This window comes from Salarias fasciatus, chromosome 16 (assembly GCF_902148845.1).
Source record: "Salarias fasciatus chromosome 16, fSalaFa1.1, whole genome shotgun sequence".
Lineage (NCBI taxonomy): Eukaryota > Metazoa > Chordata > Actinopteri > Blenniiformes > Blenniidae > Salarias > Salarias fasciatus.
In genome coordinates, this window is record NC_043760.1 from 21,032,763 (window position 1) to 21,051,136 (window position 18,374).

Sequence of the window (18,374 nt, forward strand, 5' to 3'; positions counted from 1 at the left end):
TTGTAATTGACGGTTTTAGCTGTCATTCATACATCCAGCTTCAGATGATTTATTTTTCTCCCTCGTTTTGTGTGAAAAATAAGATGCATTAGTTATGAATAGAAGTACTTTTGCATTAGGAACACCATCAACTCAAAAGAGCTTCCTCTCTGTTTGTGTTGCCACGCTAACATGCAGACAAAAGCCTGTTCTGGACACAGCGTTTCCTTCCAGGCCTGTGCGCCTTACCTTGTATCTGTGGGATGTACGGCGCCAACAGCTTGCCTCTTTTCTTCTCATAGCCTTTCTGAGTGATGTCCCCTGTATAGACAGAGGGAGAAATAGAGGAACAGACAGACAGAGGGGGAGAGAGAGAAAGGCGGGGGGGGGGGAAGAGAGATGAGTCATTAGCTCAGCCGTGCCTTGGTTTAGTGTGAGTGTGTGTGTGTGTGTATGACTGCCTCAGGATCACACTGCCAAGCTGGTTACACTGGCACCGCGGGGCACCAGAGGCAGGTTGGGTAGGCAGACGACCGGCTCCTACCCATCTTGATGACTTTTCCAAACAAACGCACGAGATGCGACACCGCGTTTGCTCAAATACACCAGCGTGAAAAATAATCACGCTTGACATATGTGATACCGTCAGGAATTTTCAATGTGCTTAAACGACGGCGTCAGCTGAGTAAGGAGGCATTTAAAAGATCATTTGTGTGGTGCGTCTAATATTTTCCTGCTGTCAGCACGAAGTGAATTCGACTCAGTCGTCTGCCTGGTATCTGAATCATCATTCTTTGAAAGAATACCAACGCTTTGCCATGTCATTTAAGTACAATAAATGCAGAGGAAGATGTAGTAATTTGCAGATAAGGAGAATAAAAGATATCTCAGAAATGTCAGCAGTATAGGATGTGTAGTTCAAATTTTTCAGGCAGTAAAATTAAAGTAAAATCCCACAAATAATTTTCGGTTGACCAAGCTGCTACAGTTCCTCTGTGGGCTTATGCCGTCTGAGTGTCTCTGCCTGTTCAGGCAACCCCACACTGACTCCATGACGTGGAGTCTGGGACTCTGAGGGGACCACACCATCTGCTGCAGGACTCAGGGTTTTTCCTTGTGGATAAAGACCGTTCTTTAGCGTTGCGGCTGTGGTTAGGGGTATGCTGCAGAATATATTTAAGAGCAAGACAAACACTCCCTGAAAGTAGTGTATGAATATAAACAGCTAAAACAGTTTATGTTGACAGTGCTGTATCATAAAATGTGTAAAGGTTTGACAATTATTTCACAGTAATGACAAAATATTATCCATATTCAATAGCCTACATTCTTCACGTATTCTGCATTATTCTTTACATTTCATCTCTCAAATGCAGACCTCTTTCCCACCTGCTTTCTACTCACAACAAATGTTAAAATGTCCTCTACAAACCGACCTCATCCATCATCACTGTGGATGATGAATTGGAAAACTGTTTCTTGTTGAGAACCAGAGGGAACGCCATTCACCAGCGCAGCCAGCAGGAAACATGGCACCCAATTGGCACTAACACTCAAAAAGCTTGGTTACATTTCAAGACAAAGGATGACAATAGGGTAACTTTCAAAGTGGATATTTCATCAAAGGGAGGAAACACTACCAATAAGCAGAAACATTTACACACAACACGCGATAACGTTGACTGAATGTTGCATTTTCGATCTACTCCCAAGTGAATCTCATCCCAGCAGCGTTAGCATGTTCTCTGCTGTTAATACTGCAGGTAACCATTTGCTTCATTGTGAAAGCTGTGATTACTAACTGTTATATGAATACTTCTCATGCATTTTTCCAAATGAAAACCAATGATAGAATCGATGAAGCACAGAATCAAAAATGGAATCGGGAACTATCCCATCCCTAGTCATCACCAAATCCCTGATTCAAATCTTCTCTTTCCCTGTACAGATTTGTCCCTCTGACTTTACAGTATACAAAATCACTATGATAAAAAAAAAAAAAAAAAAAAAAAAGAGAGAGAGAATAGTGTGACTTGATCTGGTTAAGGGAAATGTGTGGTAGTCAATGTTGACATTGTGGAAAAAAAAAATTGGCTTTACTTTCAGTTGTGTCAATGTAGCCTGCTTCACAAACCACGCAAAAATGCAACGGCCATTAACACCTCTGAAAAAGTGGAGCAATTGTTGATTGTGCTGTTTTTAGTCAATTCACCTCGACTTTCTGGTCTTTTCGGTTGACTTCTGGGAATCAGGTATGACAGCAGGGCTCGGTCTCATTGGCCAGATATGTTGACATGCAGGGTATGAAGACACACACCACAGTCAGTCAGTCAGATAATGTGATGATGGTACATTTATGATGTATCATGCATCCCTAAGAAGATTTTGGTGAGTTTGGGCTTGTCAGGCAAGAATTAGTAGTGAGATGTCACTGTCTTTCTGCATAACAGACATGAATATTGGCCAGGCTGAGACTGACGGGGGAGGACACATTTCGTTGACAAAAGGCTCATTGATTCAGTAAAAAGACTGACTGACAGTCATTCTCAATCCCAAACCCCGAATACCCAACCAACTCCTATATCACACATCGCACATAAGGTCGATGTAAACAAAATCGACAGCAAAGCTGTGAGAAATGAGGGGCCGTAAGGACAATATACAAAAGAGGCATCCGGGCCGTTAAGAGTGTCAAAGTCAAAGAGCCACCTAATGCAATGTGTACATTGTTCTGGAAGGAAGCTTGGAGAGCTCACAAAAGTCAATTCAGGATGTCGGAGTCAGTTTCCACAGGGTGTTGACACTTCTGTCCAGTAAATAGAGATCAAGCTGAGCTCTTTACATTCATCCGTTCAGACTCCCAGTGGGGGTCATGAAAGTGGAGGTCAAATGAAAAAGCAAACAGCCATCTTCATTAAATCCCTCCATGTGTAATCCCATCCCTACAACCAACTGGGCCACCCTTTGTTTTCTTGCTTCTTTTGAAAGCGTCCAACAGCAAAACTGAACTCTCTAAAATCATAATCAGCACAGCATCTGCGGTCTTATTGATGAGCATTAATATTTTTAGGATTTAGTTACTATTTATAGAAATTTTTACTTGTGTTTGAACAAAATGGTCACACTTTTCGGGGAACACAACACTGTGACACTTGTGAGGGCAGGAGTTGTTGGTCGGACTGGTATCTACAATGCCCGCTGGTCCTGACTCACCAGTAACAACTGAAAGCCCGCACTGTTAAATGTCCAGGAGGGATGGAGGCCAGCAACAATACAGCGCTGTCCACAGAGCCGGCCGGCTGACCTGACACTGACTCTTTCTGGCGATAAGTACTCCGTTTGTGTGTGTTTGGGTGTGCGTGCGCACACTCGTACATGTCTGTGTGCGTGCCAGCGGGTCTGAGCTTGCACGCCGCGGCAGCCAACCGGCTTGACAATTGCACAAAGGAAGGCTATTCTCTACAGAGGCACCAAAATTCTGGCTAACGGCTGCAGAGGCCGAGCAGCCTCGAGAACACACTGATCCATCAAGTTATGTTTCACTGAAGCTAATCTTTAGATTAGCAAACAAACGGGCTTAGTCATCTAATATGGAGGAATGAACTCAGCCGTTCAGTGAGCAATGAGCCTCAACCCAAATAACAAACTTTCAAAACTGTCATATTTTATGTATGAGCGTGTTTCAATGTGTTTGACGATTCAGTCTGTCTTCCTCTCTTCTTAAGCTTTGATAATTCAAAGGTCACAGTGTGGCCTGGTGCCTGGGGAGTGACAGGAGGGGAAGTGAATAGTCGGACGGAAGGATTGAAGGACAGATGGAAAGATAGAGGAAAGTCTAACGCTTAAATTTCACTCTCAAACGGCAAACACTTTATTTGACCTGCTTTAACCTCCTGCACTGACGAAGCATTGCTATGTAATTAACCTGTAATGAAAAAAAAAGCACGTCCTTGAACGTGAACCTGAGAGGAGAGAGAGGATGTGGGGGATTACACCTCAACTGTACGTGCCAGAAGGGTAGACGAGTAAAAGCGCAGGGAGAGCGAAAGAGCAGGAGGGACACAGTGGGCAGTACTCGTATCATGATGGTCGAGGAATTATCTGGGGCTCAGCTGGAGGCATGTTTTCTTCTTTTTCGCAGCCACCACCGACCGCCATCAAAAGCTGGCCTCTTTTGTTCACTGCATCCGTTTCACCCTAACCTCTTCACCTTCATCTCCACAACTGAGGGTCCACACAGTCCACAAATATATCACAAATTCCTGTCATCCTCTGACCCCAAGACAGTCATTTTCAGTTGCCTTCGGCAGCTCTTACTGAGAGGGAAAAGATTTTTAACAACGGCAGGAAATCATCTCTGTCGTCCTACTTTCTGGGGTATAAAATGCAGGTCTTGTAATCACTCCATTCTCCATCCATCTGAGGTGACAAAATGTTATTTGCTGGAAAATGTAGGGAGGGTTTTTTTTTTTTTTTTTACCCTAGCACATCATGCACTGCTGTTACCGTAAACATTTCTCTCATCCGGTCCTGAATCCAATTTCCAGAAAGAGATGGTCAATCTTGTGACACTCTGGGAAGTGACAGCAAGACAACTCTCTGTCCCCTGCTTTGTTTTATTGACTGTAATGGACCGATGGCTATTGAGCCGTCCTGACTGATGGCTCCTGACTGGAGCTGCTCTCATACTGAGGTCCATTAGAGAATTGTGTTGCATCTCCATAGATTAGCACATTCCACTACAAGCCCCCACAAATAATGCAACTGCCAAATAATATTTAGGCACAGGAGAGAGTCTGCATATTCACATGTTCGCGCACATTTCTCCTTGTTTTCAGATTCAGAAAAGCCTTCAGAGAGCTGTGAGCAATGCAGTGCTTCACAAGCATACAGCAATACTCCAGAAGAGAACACATCTGTGTGTGAAAATAGATCCCATACTCTGACGCTTCGCGCAGGGAAAAGTCGTTTGTGTATGCATGCGTAGAAGTCACACTGTGTGTGCGCACCCAACTGTAATAATGACTGTAAGCTGCAAAACCAGGTATGAGTTATGACCAACATTGTAATGTATCATCTGGATTGTCTGGCAGAGGGTCTGACCTGACCTCCCATCTGAGAAAACACTGAGCTCTCCAAGTACGACCATTCTGACCAGGTGGTTAGCTAAGGATGGCTCTCAAAGCAGTTTACGCCTAATATGAGGATTATTAAACTCACAAAGAGCTGCACCTCTTTACCATTCACAAATACAGCAACCCAGAGGAATCAATGGTCTACTGGTTCCCAACCTGGGGTCTGAGCCCCTCTCGGGGGACACCAAATATCACAGCAGGTGCACAAGACTTGACAGAACTAAGTCGCTGATATAATTTTGTCAGTTTATCAATCAGGCTAATTCTCAGTCAGTCAATAAATAGCTTACTCTTAAATGTCAAAAAATAGTAAAAAAAAAACAGAACCAGGAGCCATTTTTAAAAACCTGATGTCAAAAAAACAAACAAACAAAAAAAAAATGAATACATTTAATCTAACCACAGAAAAAATGCAAGGACATCTCAGCCTCAGAACCACACATATCTGTACCAGACGGCCACTTTTCTCTTCCTAATGGACCCACAGCCAGAGCAGTAGCCCCGCCCATCCAAAATGTCAGTTCCTGTGCCAGTCTGTGCCCACAATGTGCCACTGCTGCTGCTGCCAAGCCAGCAGTCAAGCTGTCTGCCCTTCAACCACCCAAAGCTGTGACTAAATATTTAGGCAGAGAGGCATTTGCTTTCGAGGACTTGTCTGTTAATTCCAGCTGAAGCAGATGTGGCCAGCTGTCATTTAGCATTAGTTCCATTGCATACAAATGGTTTTACGCATATGGGTTTCATTCTTCATAATCAGTCTGTTGCATATTTGTGGATTGATTATTGGTTTATGCACAATGATCTACTTCAGGGGTACACTGTGTGTATTATTTCTGTCATCACCAAACTTGCGCCGAGGCCAAATGAGCACATAACTGCGCCTCTCTGACCTTTCTGCATTTGGTTTTGAAAAGCAGCCTGTCACTGCACAGACATGAAGGAGAGACAAAAAGATTGAGAGAGATGGTTCAAACCACATCTCATTAGACCGTCTCGGATGGAAAACATCAGGCGAGCCACATGAAAAGTAAAAGAGTCGCGCTCAGTGACCACAGGCCTTAATAAAGTGCTTAAGCACACAGACGGACAGACAGACAGACAGGCAGGCAGGCAGAGCCACTCACATGCAGAATCCAGAGGAGCATGCAGTGCAGCGGAGAGATGTCTTCAGCACAGACAGCACAGGCTGAGGGACGGAGGGACAGTAGAAGGAAAAAAGAGGCCAGCGGCAGGATGCAAGCAGTCAGGTCAGCAGAGGCTAAACGGCTAATACAGGCTCAAAGGCAAACTGTGTGTCCTGCTGTCACAAGTCAGACCCTTCAACATCCTTTGTTTCCTTCCATAGTGAAAACAGGAGAATGAGCAAACCTGGCTCCCTCTCTCAGCCCTCCGATCACTCCCCTCCCTCTTCTCAAACCCCACAATCCTCTCTCCCCTCCCTCAGCCACCCCCCCCCCCCCCCCCCCCCCCCCCGCCACCTCTTTTTCCCCTTTCACCCTCTCTCACTTTTTCCATCCCTCCCTTCTTCTATCTCCTCCCAGCTAAGGTCTCCACAAAGCCAGCCTAGGCAGCAGGATTAGGGTGTCAAAGCAGACCCCTGCCCCCCACCTTCCCACATACCGATCTCACACACCACATATACTGTACGAGCGAGGAGAGCGCCCGTTCGCCTGTTATAGCACGTTAGTACAGGTCAAGTTATGACGCCTGCAAAACTTTGTTTTCCAGCTTACGGAAAGCTTCTATTATACCAATACAGGGAATCGCTGCATTATGGTTTAATATTTGTTTCAACATAACAAAGACCACAGCTGGAAAAATAAGAGAAGTCATTAACACGGTCAATTATGATGGTGCTTCAAACTACACACCTAGATTATTGTAATTCTACAGCAATTCCCATCTACAGATTGCTTTGTGAAAAAAAAAAAATAGTCTGTTTTGAAGGGAACCATGCTGATGATTAGGCAAGCACTGCTCTGTACTCGAGACTGGATGGAGATAGAGTACTACAGCTGTCCCGAAGGGCTAATCATCCCTCTGTGTGTGCGTGTGCGTCAGCATTTTATTCCAGATATTCCTTCAATGACCACCTGCATACCACTGACTGACCTTTTTTTTTTTTTTTGTGAGCAGCCACTTGTAAAGCTGATTAAACACACACACACATATAGAAAAAAAGCGTCTGCATTCATACAGTGATATGAACAGTTTGTTAAATTAGATGTGAAAATCCTGAAGCTCTCTACACATCGGTTTATCCTTTCACAGAGCACTTATTGAGCCACTTATGAGAATGAAAACTTCAACCCTTTAAAGTGGAGGAGACATTGGTTGTCACATATCTTTTAAAGTTGCATAATCAAGTATTGAATGACCAACTTAATACTGATAAATGGAAAAATTAAGAAGTTACAAAATATTGTCAATTGCTCAATAATGGTTGAACTTCACAATGTAGAAAAGTACATTTCTCATTCAAGTATTCAAAAAACACCCCCCATACATCCTTGGGCATGGCACTAAATTGTATTTTATATGTTTATCTCAAAAGTGTCAGTTCGGCCATCATGTTGCAGTAAATTATACAGCGATGTTGGTCTTCTCCATTTCATTTTTTTCTGACAAAGTGATTTTATAAGACACACAGGATGTGGCTTCCTGCCGCACACAGCAGTACAATAGATTTTATTAAAGCCACAAGATTCTTGTAACACAAAAGGCTACAAGAAGTATGTGAATAAACATTGCCTCTTTTGCACACAGCTCTGGTCACACTGAACGATATGAACGCACACGGCAGGATCATTTATGTGACACACATCCTATTGGAAGGTTAAAGACAGTCAGGGTCGGAAGGAAGACGGGGGTAAGTGCTGGAGAAAAGAGGGGTTGATTGAAGATGACAAGGAGCTTGAAACTGAGAGCCAGCTGGAGGAACGTGGAGGGGGGGGCAGGACGAGCCGGGGGAGGCTTAGGGGAGAATTTCGAGACAAAAGGGGGGGATGAGAGGAGAAAAGAGAGAAGGGGTGGAAAAGGAGGAATAACAGAGGATATGATTAAAAGGTAATGACTTCCTCTTCCTTGCACACACACACACACACACACGCACACACACACACACACACACACACAGATAACTCTGATCCTGAAATGCCTGGGCGTCTCTCGGTCGCCATCCATCACCAGCTCCAATCACCCCGTCGCATCGCTTTTAATTAAGTAGTGCCAGCGAATTAAGGGACCGAACGAACCCTTCATTACCACTTTGCTAATACATAACCCCCTCATCACACACACACACACACACACACACACAAACACACACACACACACACACACACACACACACAGAGCCCAAAATCCCCCTTCATCCCCCAGGCTCAGAATGGCTGGTGAGCACACAGACAGCGTGAATAATAAGACATTAGATGCAGTGCTGCTTTGCACAGGGGGGCCCTGCAGCTGTGCGCTGATTTGGGGAGCAGACTACACGGGAGGGGAGCGTAATTAACACTCACAAATAAACACTGATACTGTACACAGAGCCACACACACACATACGTATGCCCACATGAGGGATAGATCAATTCTCACAAAGAGACGGATACAAATTGGCTCAAAAGCAAACGCAGATGTACAAATGTGCATAAATCCAACACATAGCAGTGATTATCTGTTAAATAAAAGGTAGAGCTTCGAGGAAATGGAATGACCTCTTCTATGTGTGTATTCGTTGTACCAGTACATAACAAGGGGTGATGTAGTCTGGAAGAGCGTGAACAGAGAGGTTCAGGGTTGGACCCGCGGTTCTTAATTGTGGGCATAACGGGCTCAGGGGCGCGCATCGTCAGGGCATATTTGTGTTTCAGTGCAAGTTAGATGGATAGACAGATCTGGCTCCCGTTCAAACATATTCATCCGGCTCATTTTGGGCAGATGATATGCGGGCTGGACTGAGCCGAGTACTGCTATTTTGGCTTCCAGCCAGAGTTGCCTCATGTGTAAACACCCGTCTCGCCTACATGAGCAGCAGAAGAAACTGTCACAGCCGTCATCTCACAGCACAACTGTGCATACTGCTCACTGTAACCAGGAGGGTGGAAGTTAAAATATTCAATCATGTGCCAAAGGTTTAAAGTGCTTGAAATTTTTTTTCCTTTTGTTGAGATTCAGAGTCAGACAAATAATTCAACAATAGTCCGTCTCATTCACAGTGCTGTCATGTTTTTTTTTTTTGTGTTAAAGGCAAGTGTATGTGATTAAGAGTATGTATATGTGTGACAGCGTGTGATTGGCTGAGTGAGATGTGTGTGTGTGACAAGCATGACCAGTGTGTGGGCAAAGCCTTTTTCCCGATACATAAGAATCTGTTCGCAGCGATACACTAACAGCTGTACTTCACATGTGAGGCTCAGAAGTCTGGACCTAACTGTACCTACGACAAAAATGCTTCACATCTCCCTACATCATTCTCACAAATCAGCTGTGCAAGTGATGAAAGTCGGCCTAATCTCTCCTGAGCTGCAGAAAACCATGTGTGTTTCTGCATCTGGCCAACATTTCCCAGCTGACGGTGTTTTGTCATAGAAAGCAGAGCTGCAGTGATTAGTAGAAAAACAGTTGTCTTCACTGCAAAGTACCTGTATGCAGGTTCAGACTTTACAGCAAGAATTTGCATGAAGTGGAACTAATACAGCACAAGTTCTATTTAGTCCCATTTACATCTTGTGAAGAAGTCTAAAAATCAATGATCTAATCTAATAATAACCTAATTCATCATCAACAGCCTCATTGGAAAATCTGCAGGTTTTGTCCAGATGCAATTTAGTGTGTTTAGCTACACGTGGTGCATGCAGGATGTGGAAGGTTCAAACACTGAGAGCAATGCTTTTTAAGCCATAGCTTTGGAAAGCATGAGAGGTACTTTAAGCGTTATGCCAGAATACAAGTGCAATCCAAGTACTCTTTCACACTTCAAATTGAGCGATATGGATACACATTTTTACTACTTTGGCCATAACTAACTTTCTTCAATTGAATGTAGCTCCAACCTACTTGTCAGAGGCGGCCTGCAGCGGCGGCATCATCCACCTTTGTGGAAGGAGACTGTGCTTCCCAGGGGTTTGAGATACGAGTCGAACGCCGTCCCCTCTGACGCTCCCGTCTCTGTGGGTTCTGCTCACTTTTTTTCTCCAGTCTCATAGGATGTGAGCAGATTTATTGCCTTCTCCTTTGCTTGGTTATTACCATATGAATGGCCATGTTTCAACGGCTTGACACAGGCTTAGCCATTAAGCTTCTTGCATATACATAGACACATAAACACTTTTGCTATAGAGAGGGAGAGCTGGGAGGGAGAGAGTGGGGTGCTTTTTGCACGAAAACACAAAAAACCCTAAACATCTACTCATGGGCACCGTGACAATCCAATTAAAGGGGGTGCACGGAGATACACTGCGTGGCGTTAGAGATGCAGGACATTGTTCCCAACTGGCCGTTTGTGTATCCATATCTGTATACGTCAAGGTCCAGCGCTAATGAGCCAGGTTCAAGTGTAACAAGCCATACAGCAAAGCCTTTTGTTCTCAGCCAATGATACATGACGGGCTCCTGGTGGGAAACCCAGGATCACTGTGCGAGTACATTGTGGCTTGTATGTGCCTTTGGTCATTCTTTTCAACAAATACAAACCACAGACCATTATCTTCTGTCATCTCTATGTTTGGGTCACTGTGTGTCTAAAAAAAAAAAAGCACTTGGGAGATGATAAACAGAACAACAGTATGGGTCACCATGACAAGAAAATACACCCATGAGGAACAAATTAACTGAACTACAACTAAATAGCAAATATCTGCAGTGTATACTGGGTTACCTGGTTATAAAGCAGCCAAACTAGAGCTTGCCTTTCAATTATTAAAGTATGATATTAAAAAGAAAAGATGACATTCTTTCCTCAGTGGACGTTGATGTTATGGAGGATTTTGTCGTCGTTTTATCTTTTGTGGAGCTGCATGAAAATTACTGCAGCCTCAAAGCTAAAACAGTCTCCCTGCACCATAGTCAGTTAAAGAGAGTAAACACAATTACTTTGGAAAAAGCATGAGGAGTATCAGAAGGCCCACACACAAACAACAAGAGCAGTGAGCACAGCAGAAGAAACATATAAGGACTCACCTCAATTCAAGCTACATCAGTCAGACTTCAATACAAATCCAAAATAAATGGTTATGACTAACTAGCAAGAAAAATGACACATAACTAACTGACTTTATTAATGAATCAAATTATAAATATTTATTCATAAGGTATAACATTAAAAGATAATCATAACAATGCGATGATAAAATCACTATTAAAAAAGACGCATTCAATTAAATGTTGGGGATTTCAAACCAATCTGAATAAGTATGTTTTGAGCTTGGATTTAAAAAGATGTCCGTATATCAGATGAAACGTCCTTCCAGAGCCTGGGTACAGCATCAAAAGGCCCTCTCGCCACAATGTTTACTCCATTTCAAACAAAAGTTGGTCTAAAATACCTCAAATTGTACACTTTTCTGGATCACGTCTCCATAGTGAGTTTAAGGTATCCTGTGGTATTTTGATCAGCTGCGCCAACATACACAAACACTACGGCCGGTCTCAGCAGGCACCGGACAGGATGACCAAACCCCTTCTCAAACGCCATCTGTTCTCTCTTTCCTCTTCCTGTCAGCCTCATATCACATGTCCAATTTCCAAATACCCTGAAATAGCCACATGAGGTACACCAACAACCCAACGTATATATTCCTATTTTATTTTAAACAGACAATGGAAATCTAACAAAAACATCAAATATGTCTCAAACGTTTCGAGCAAAGTTGTTGAATCTGCTCACATTTCTTAAACTACCACGTCTCCTCTTGCACAAACACACCCGAGCGTTTGACCTGAAACATACCCTTGAGATCTGAGCGAAGGCGCTCTAAAGAGTTTTGCCACCACATCTGTTCCCTCAGGCTGAAGTCACACACCTAGTTGCTCTTGTGGTGCATGTGACTGCTCATCTCTAATTCATCAGAGGCACTTTCGCTTTCTCTGCAACACAACTGACTGAAGTGTGTTTCCCTGGCTGCGCCCGAGCAATTAAGAGGAGCAGTGATAGCACTCTCAAAGCCAGACTTAAGCCTTTTAAATTTTAACACTGCAGCTCACACACTGTCCCAGCCCCTGTTAACAAGCCGAGTGGCTGACAAGAACATCTGGTTGCCCTCAGACAAGATATTTATGACTGGAGAAAAACTAAAATGCCAAAGTTGAGCGTGGTATCAACAGTTGTTTGTGCAGGAATAAAGTTGTGATACTGTATATAGGTCTTTGTCTAGACAGGGATTTTTCTCAGCACGAAGAAGACAAGGAGGTGTGTGAATAATGCATATAAGCACATCGTGATTAATTTGAGATTTTTCAATCTACCCAGACAATGGCACACAATCAGATGAGAGAAATACAGATCAGAAAATATGAAGTATTCTGCACAGGAAGCCACAAAGACAAACTACAGCAATGTTTAAAAAATAAAAAAAAAACATATATATGAATATACAGACACATAGATACTGCACACACATACAGTGAGCAGCGGACTAATGAGGGCTGAGGGAACAGCAGAGACGGTCCAGCTGGAGCACATGTGCACAGCTCCTGTTCTAATGAGTTCATTAGTCAGTGGCACAGCAACCACAACTGCTACCTACCACACACACACACACCCACACACACACACACACACAAGCAGACAATTTTAAACGTATTTCTGGTTTACATATTCATGTCCTCCTTTGGCCCTGAGCTGACATCAGCGTGACAGATTCATTTCGCTGTGAGAAAAGGATCCTGCTGACAAGAGAAGACTCCGTCAAACAAGCTTATCATGTTTCATGGCAGCATCTTTCCCGTTCCCACCAGAGCGCACATGGACGCTGTCACAGTGGTGGGCTTTTGTTTGATCGGTCCAACAGAGGGTGCTAGAGCTCAGAGGTTCCCACACTATCATTTCTCTGAAGGGCAGTTCTTGTTCCTTGTCTGGCTTTGAGAAAAGTCCTTCTTGTCGCTCTTCACTCCATGGCGCCTCTTGACATGCAGGACATTACTTTGCATGTGCAAATAAAGCTGTATTTCCTTTGATCGGTGAACTTAGGATATGTTCAATGGGAAGCACTCATTGCAGCTCAGAGTCTGGGATCTGCATTGTGGTTTTCAGAGATGTTTTGGTTCAGGGAGAGTTCACACCTGCTCTGAATTGGCACTTCTGGAGAGTGTGTTTGTCTTTAAGTCTGTAATATTCAACGAACATTACCAGAAACTGTAGGCAATTGCAAAGCTGCAGAGTAGTCCTCACATGCCTGCATGCCTGTGAAATATAAAGTTTTACATGACTCTCGTGTTCTAATCCATGCCAGACTGCACCGACTCACATTCATTTTAAATCTTTAATCAACACTTCACCTTCAGTTATGCAGCACACGTTCAAAATTGATTTTCTGCCAAAATGTAAGACAATAGATCAGATTTAAAGATTCATTTCACTTCTTTATCTGTTTTTTTTTTGTTTGTTTGTTTTATAAAATACCATTTGGCAACCAAAGACCTTGAGTGTAACTAAATTCTATATTTAAGTCCCATAAACAACATTTCATTTTCAAAACATCTCTCAATGAAAGGTTCCTAGTATACTCTCATTTCAGACTGTTAATGATATCACTTCAGCCTTGTGGCTCTGTAGTGAATGTCTCAGGCATAAAACATCTGAAAACAAGCAGCTTGAAGGCAAAACCTAATATTGTTTTACAAGGAGTGGACAACACTCTGTATTCACAGTGTGAGCCTGGTTACATGAGAAGCAGCGGCAGTACTCACAGTGGTTGGGCTGTGTGTGTGTGAGTGTGTGTGTTTGTGTGTGTGTGTTTTTTTTTTCTAATGAGTGTGCTCCCAATGAAGCAGAGTTCAGTCTGATCAGCTCACTTCAACAAAGGCCACACTATAATAAAGTAATCACTCTACCTCGCCAACTGAAGCAAAGAGCCACACTTACACAAAATAGCAGGTTATTGACCTGTAAATAGTAGCCATAATGAGTGTGTTTACAGCTGGGCTGCACGGTAAGTGCTGAAATGATAATCTTTATTATTTTTCAAAGATATAATCTATTAACGTGTGAGTAATCTGGAGCAAGTAAGGAGCGGATTCCTCCGATAAAGCTTGAGAATGTGGACTCTTTGTTGGCTGACAATAAATCATAAACAAGATAATGCTCAGTGATATATCAAACTGTATCTGGATATGATATTTATTGATCACTTATTCGAAACAGATGTATACAACAACAAATAAAAAAAAATTCTCATATCTTCTTTTTTCACTAATTGTGATGAAAGAGAGTCAATTATTCAGGTTTTATTCGACATATAGAACTACAGAGTGGAACGGTGCGAGGAAGACTGTCACCACTCCACGGTAGTTGTTGTAGTTGAGTATTCTGGTTAGGTTTCACAATGAGCATACAAGCCAATCATTGATTATGGCGCTAACAGTGTGCTCCTTGGAACAAAAGAGCAGCTGCTAATAGCGAAGGCACTGGAGCGCTTCCTGGGGAAAAAAAAATAAAAAATTCAATGGCTCCTTATGCATTATCGGAGTGCTGAGAATGCAGATGTGGGACAGTGCAGACACCGGGGGATGGGGGGCGCTGGGGTGAAGGAAGGAGGGGGGTGATGCAAGGGAGAGTGACAGATGTCAGTTCTTCACTGTAGGGATGTGAGGTGATGCCAGCCTGTGACCTATCCTTAAAGGTATTTACAATGCTAATGGAGCTGCACAGCTCCCTCCGCTTCCTCACCACACCGTGACTGAAAGTCACCTCTGACTAAACAGTGGCAACAGTACGAGTCTCTTGCCTTGGTGACATGTTAGAGGAAGGCTTTGTTGCGCGTTTCTGTGTGCTGGGCAGAAGCTTCGTCGTTCACACGTCATCAGAAAATCAAACCAATACGAACAACTGAGCAAACTTCCGTGAAACTGAAATCAAATACATCACTTTCAGCTTTACACCACCAAGAGACTATTTTCCAGTTCAAGCCACCTTTTGCTTGGACTCGAGTGACGTCAGGCACAGATGAGTGTGTCAGGACAGGAAATTTGATAATAGAGGCATGTCATTGTAAATACACACGGCTTAGCCAGCCATGCAATCTGAAATGAAGAATATTATGTGGTACAAAGTTCAGATGCTATTAAAATAGATGCCAGATGAGGCCTTTCGGAGCTTTAGGACATATCTCATGCTACAACAACTGCATTTATAGCTTTTCCTGGAAAGTGGGAAGCGCCTCTAAAAATAGTTGTGAAGATGGAAACTTGGAAACAGTAAGAAAGGTTAGTCATTCTAGATTATAACCCTGTTGTTTGGACTTGGGCAGAGCATTTCTCTACCACTCCCACACTCTTCTCAGTCTGCAGCCAAACAATACATCATATCCATTTCACCACCATTAATCCACCTAAAGACAATGCTTACTTGAATGTTTTTTTTGTTGTGCTTTTTTTACTTTTTCCACATTTTCACTATCTGATATGGTTCAGTGTGTTTCCACACTGACCTGAATCCTCCCCTGAGGGTACCTGGCCTTGGCATGCAACCGGCTTGCCTGACGGGGTAAACGACTGTTAAAGGAGGGGAGGGAGAAGCACCTTTGATGTTTCTAGACTGGCAGGATTCACTCGAAGAGAGTTGAAGTAAAAAAAAAAAAAAAAAAGAAAAAAGGAGGAGTGGAGCAAACAAATGAGTAGGTGGTGGGAAACGGAAGACAGGACAAGAGTTGGGGGGGGTTAAAATTGATCGAACAATGCAAAGAAAAGAGAGAGGGAGAATACAAATGAAGGAAGAGAGGGATTTAGTAGGTAGACAGGAAGGAGGGGGGGGGGGGGGTACTTTGAAGTTACAAGCTGAGCGAAGACATGTTTCCCTGGAGTATTTCCGGGGAGGGCTGGAGCCCGCAATCATAAACCGTCGATCGTTGAGAGAAGGAGAAAGATGATGAATCACACCGTTTGATAAGAGTAGTTTATAGTGGAGCTTCTTCATCTCTCATTCTGTTTGTCTGTAGCAAATGATCAAATGATACAAGACAGAGAAAACCTCAACACACTTCTTCTATATGTATTCTGCCATTCAGTTGCTCAGCAATCTGCATTAATTGGGCTTGCTTTCGGTTGCGGTATGTATTTTTTCCCCCCCCGTTCAGCAACCAAGAAAGTCTCTGTGTCCGATTCAGGCGAGCCAGAAGTGGTGATTTAAAGCAAGGCTTCCAGCATCTGCAGTCCTATTCCAAGGTGCCCTGCTGTCCAACATTTCTTATCCAAAGTAGAGGTCACTATGGTGGCGGCGGCGCTGCTCTCTTGGGTCCTGTGATTGACAGTGCAACTTTAACTCACAGAAAAAACAACAAATTAAGCAAATCCAGGGCAAACTACAGTCTGAATTCACTCCGTCGAGCATTTTGTTCTGGACAGGCAAAAATACATGCCGGGCCTCAACCGCTGGGAAACATGAGAAATGTGCAAATATGGGTGAAATGGGATGCGCTATATCGTCATGGAGAATGACATAAAGAGCAAATAAACAGACGTGGGTCGAGCCCCAGCAGATACAGCAGTGGAAAATGACACAAGGAGCAGAGAGCAGGGGAAGAAAGAGCTGTTAATAACACGGAGAGACCACTTTATCTTTACTTCACACTCCAAGGCCTCTCTTACAGTTGCCAGGCACTTCCTGCTCCATTGTGTAGAAAGCTGGCTGTACGTAGAGGAAGTGGGCTCTTTGTTTCCTTTCTCCTTCCTGTTGGTGTTGAGTGCAGCGAGGGGAGGAAAGTGTGTGTGACTCTGGGAGGGAAACGCAACACATGCTGTGTTTGCCGGTAACCAGGAAGGAGCTCCTCGTGGAAACCTTTGGACTTGAAAACACACACACACACACACACAGGAGTGGAGTGTGTGTCTATACATTGAATGGGCAACAAATAGGAGTGTGTTTTATTCACTCGACGCACAGATGGGGCGACACCAGGCACTTAACGCACAGACGACCAACAGTCACATGCCAAACATTAAACTTCCTCTGATTGGACAGCTGATGCTCGCTGATTAACTTATCGGTTTCATGACTCATCAGGGAGCGGAATAAATCATCAATGGCAGGCTCTCAGCTCCAACATATGTCACGTCAGCCAACTCTATTTACCACTCTTTATTGATTCTCGCCTACACAATAGCCTCTGGAAATGTAGAGCTCCTTTTTTTTTTGGCCCGGAATATCCCATCCATTCTCCGCTTGATCCACCCTGCGTGACATATACCGAATAGAAGAGGCAATTTGTCAAAATGTTGCAAGAAAAAGATTAAATATTAAGTGCTTGAACTCCGAATCTTTCAAGTTCAGCTTGAAGAGCAAACCTACTTAAATCTCCTCAAAGGGTAAACAAGGTCGCCAGTCGATTCTGTTATTCTCCAACACGCATCGCTCAACGCCGTCGGCTATAGGTGTGATTAATATGCTGGAGGCTTTCTGATTCCCTCTTAACAACCAACTTAGGATATTTTCAATGGAAAGCACTTAACACTTAGGGTCTGGAACGCACATTTTAAAGGAAAATGTTCAGATTCAGAGTGAGTTCACACACCTGCTGTTCATTGGCACTTTCACAGTGTACGTCTGTAAATCTGTAATCAGCAAACAAGTTGATGGGAACCAGCTGCAAGGTATTTCTGTCATACTTTTGTGTATAGTTACAATGATATTTCCTGAAATGTCAAGTTTTAGTCGATTCCAATGTTATCGTCCTTATCAGACTGCACTGACTCCCTTTTCATTTGTCATTCTAAGCTTTGCACTTCGCCTTCAGCTACAAGCACACACCTCAGAACTCTGCCGCAGCGTCGGCTTTGCATTAACCAGGCTCATTCAAATTTTTGCGACTTTATGTCCTCTGAAAGGCAGCACGGCAGATCTCACAGAAAGACTGACAAAGGTCAACGTGCTGCTGCAAGCACCCAAAGAAACCAGTTCTACTGGTCGGACGTGTTGGAGAAGAAACGCGCAGAAAGACGGTCAGGAAAGGAGCCGAGAGTGAGAGCAGCTGCTGGAAAGATTGATTTAAGGAGAGCAGAGTAACGACAGTCTGGCATCATCCAATCAGACCCTTGTTTCACAAGGCT

At 43.5% G+C, this 18,374-nt stretch overlaps 1 protein-coding gene and 1 long non-coding RNA gene across 10 annotated transcripts in view; one reads left to right on the forward strand and one right to left on the reverse strand.

Moving 5' to 3' along the window:
• dip2a (disco-interacting protein 2 homolog A) overlaps positions 1-18,374 on the reverse strand; it is a 75,263-nt gene that overhangs the window by 30,902 nt on the left and 25,987 nt on the right. For all 9 annotated transcript variants that reach the window (XM_030112493.1, XM_030112491.1, XM_030112492.1 and 6 more), the window contains exon 2: positions 229-300. In XM_030112493.1, the coding sequence (XP_029968353.1) occupies positions 229-300 (72 nt within the window). The remainder of the gene's footprint in view (positions 1-228; positions 301-18,374) is intronic.
• LOC115403582 (uncharacterized) lies at positions 227-17,370 on the forward strand. Its single transcript, XR_003933225.1, has 3 exons — positions 227-302; positions 2,302-2,308; positions 17,358-17,370. It is a non-coding gene; the product is annotated as an uncharacterized LOC115403582 (long non-coding RNA).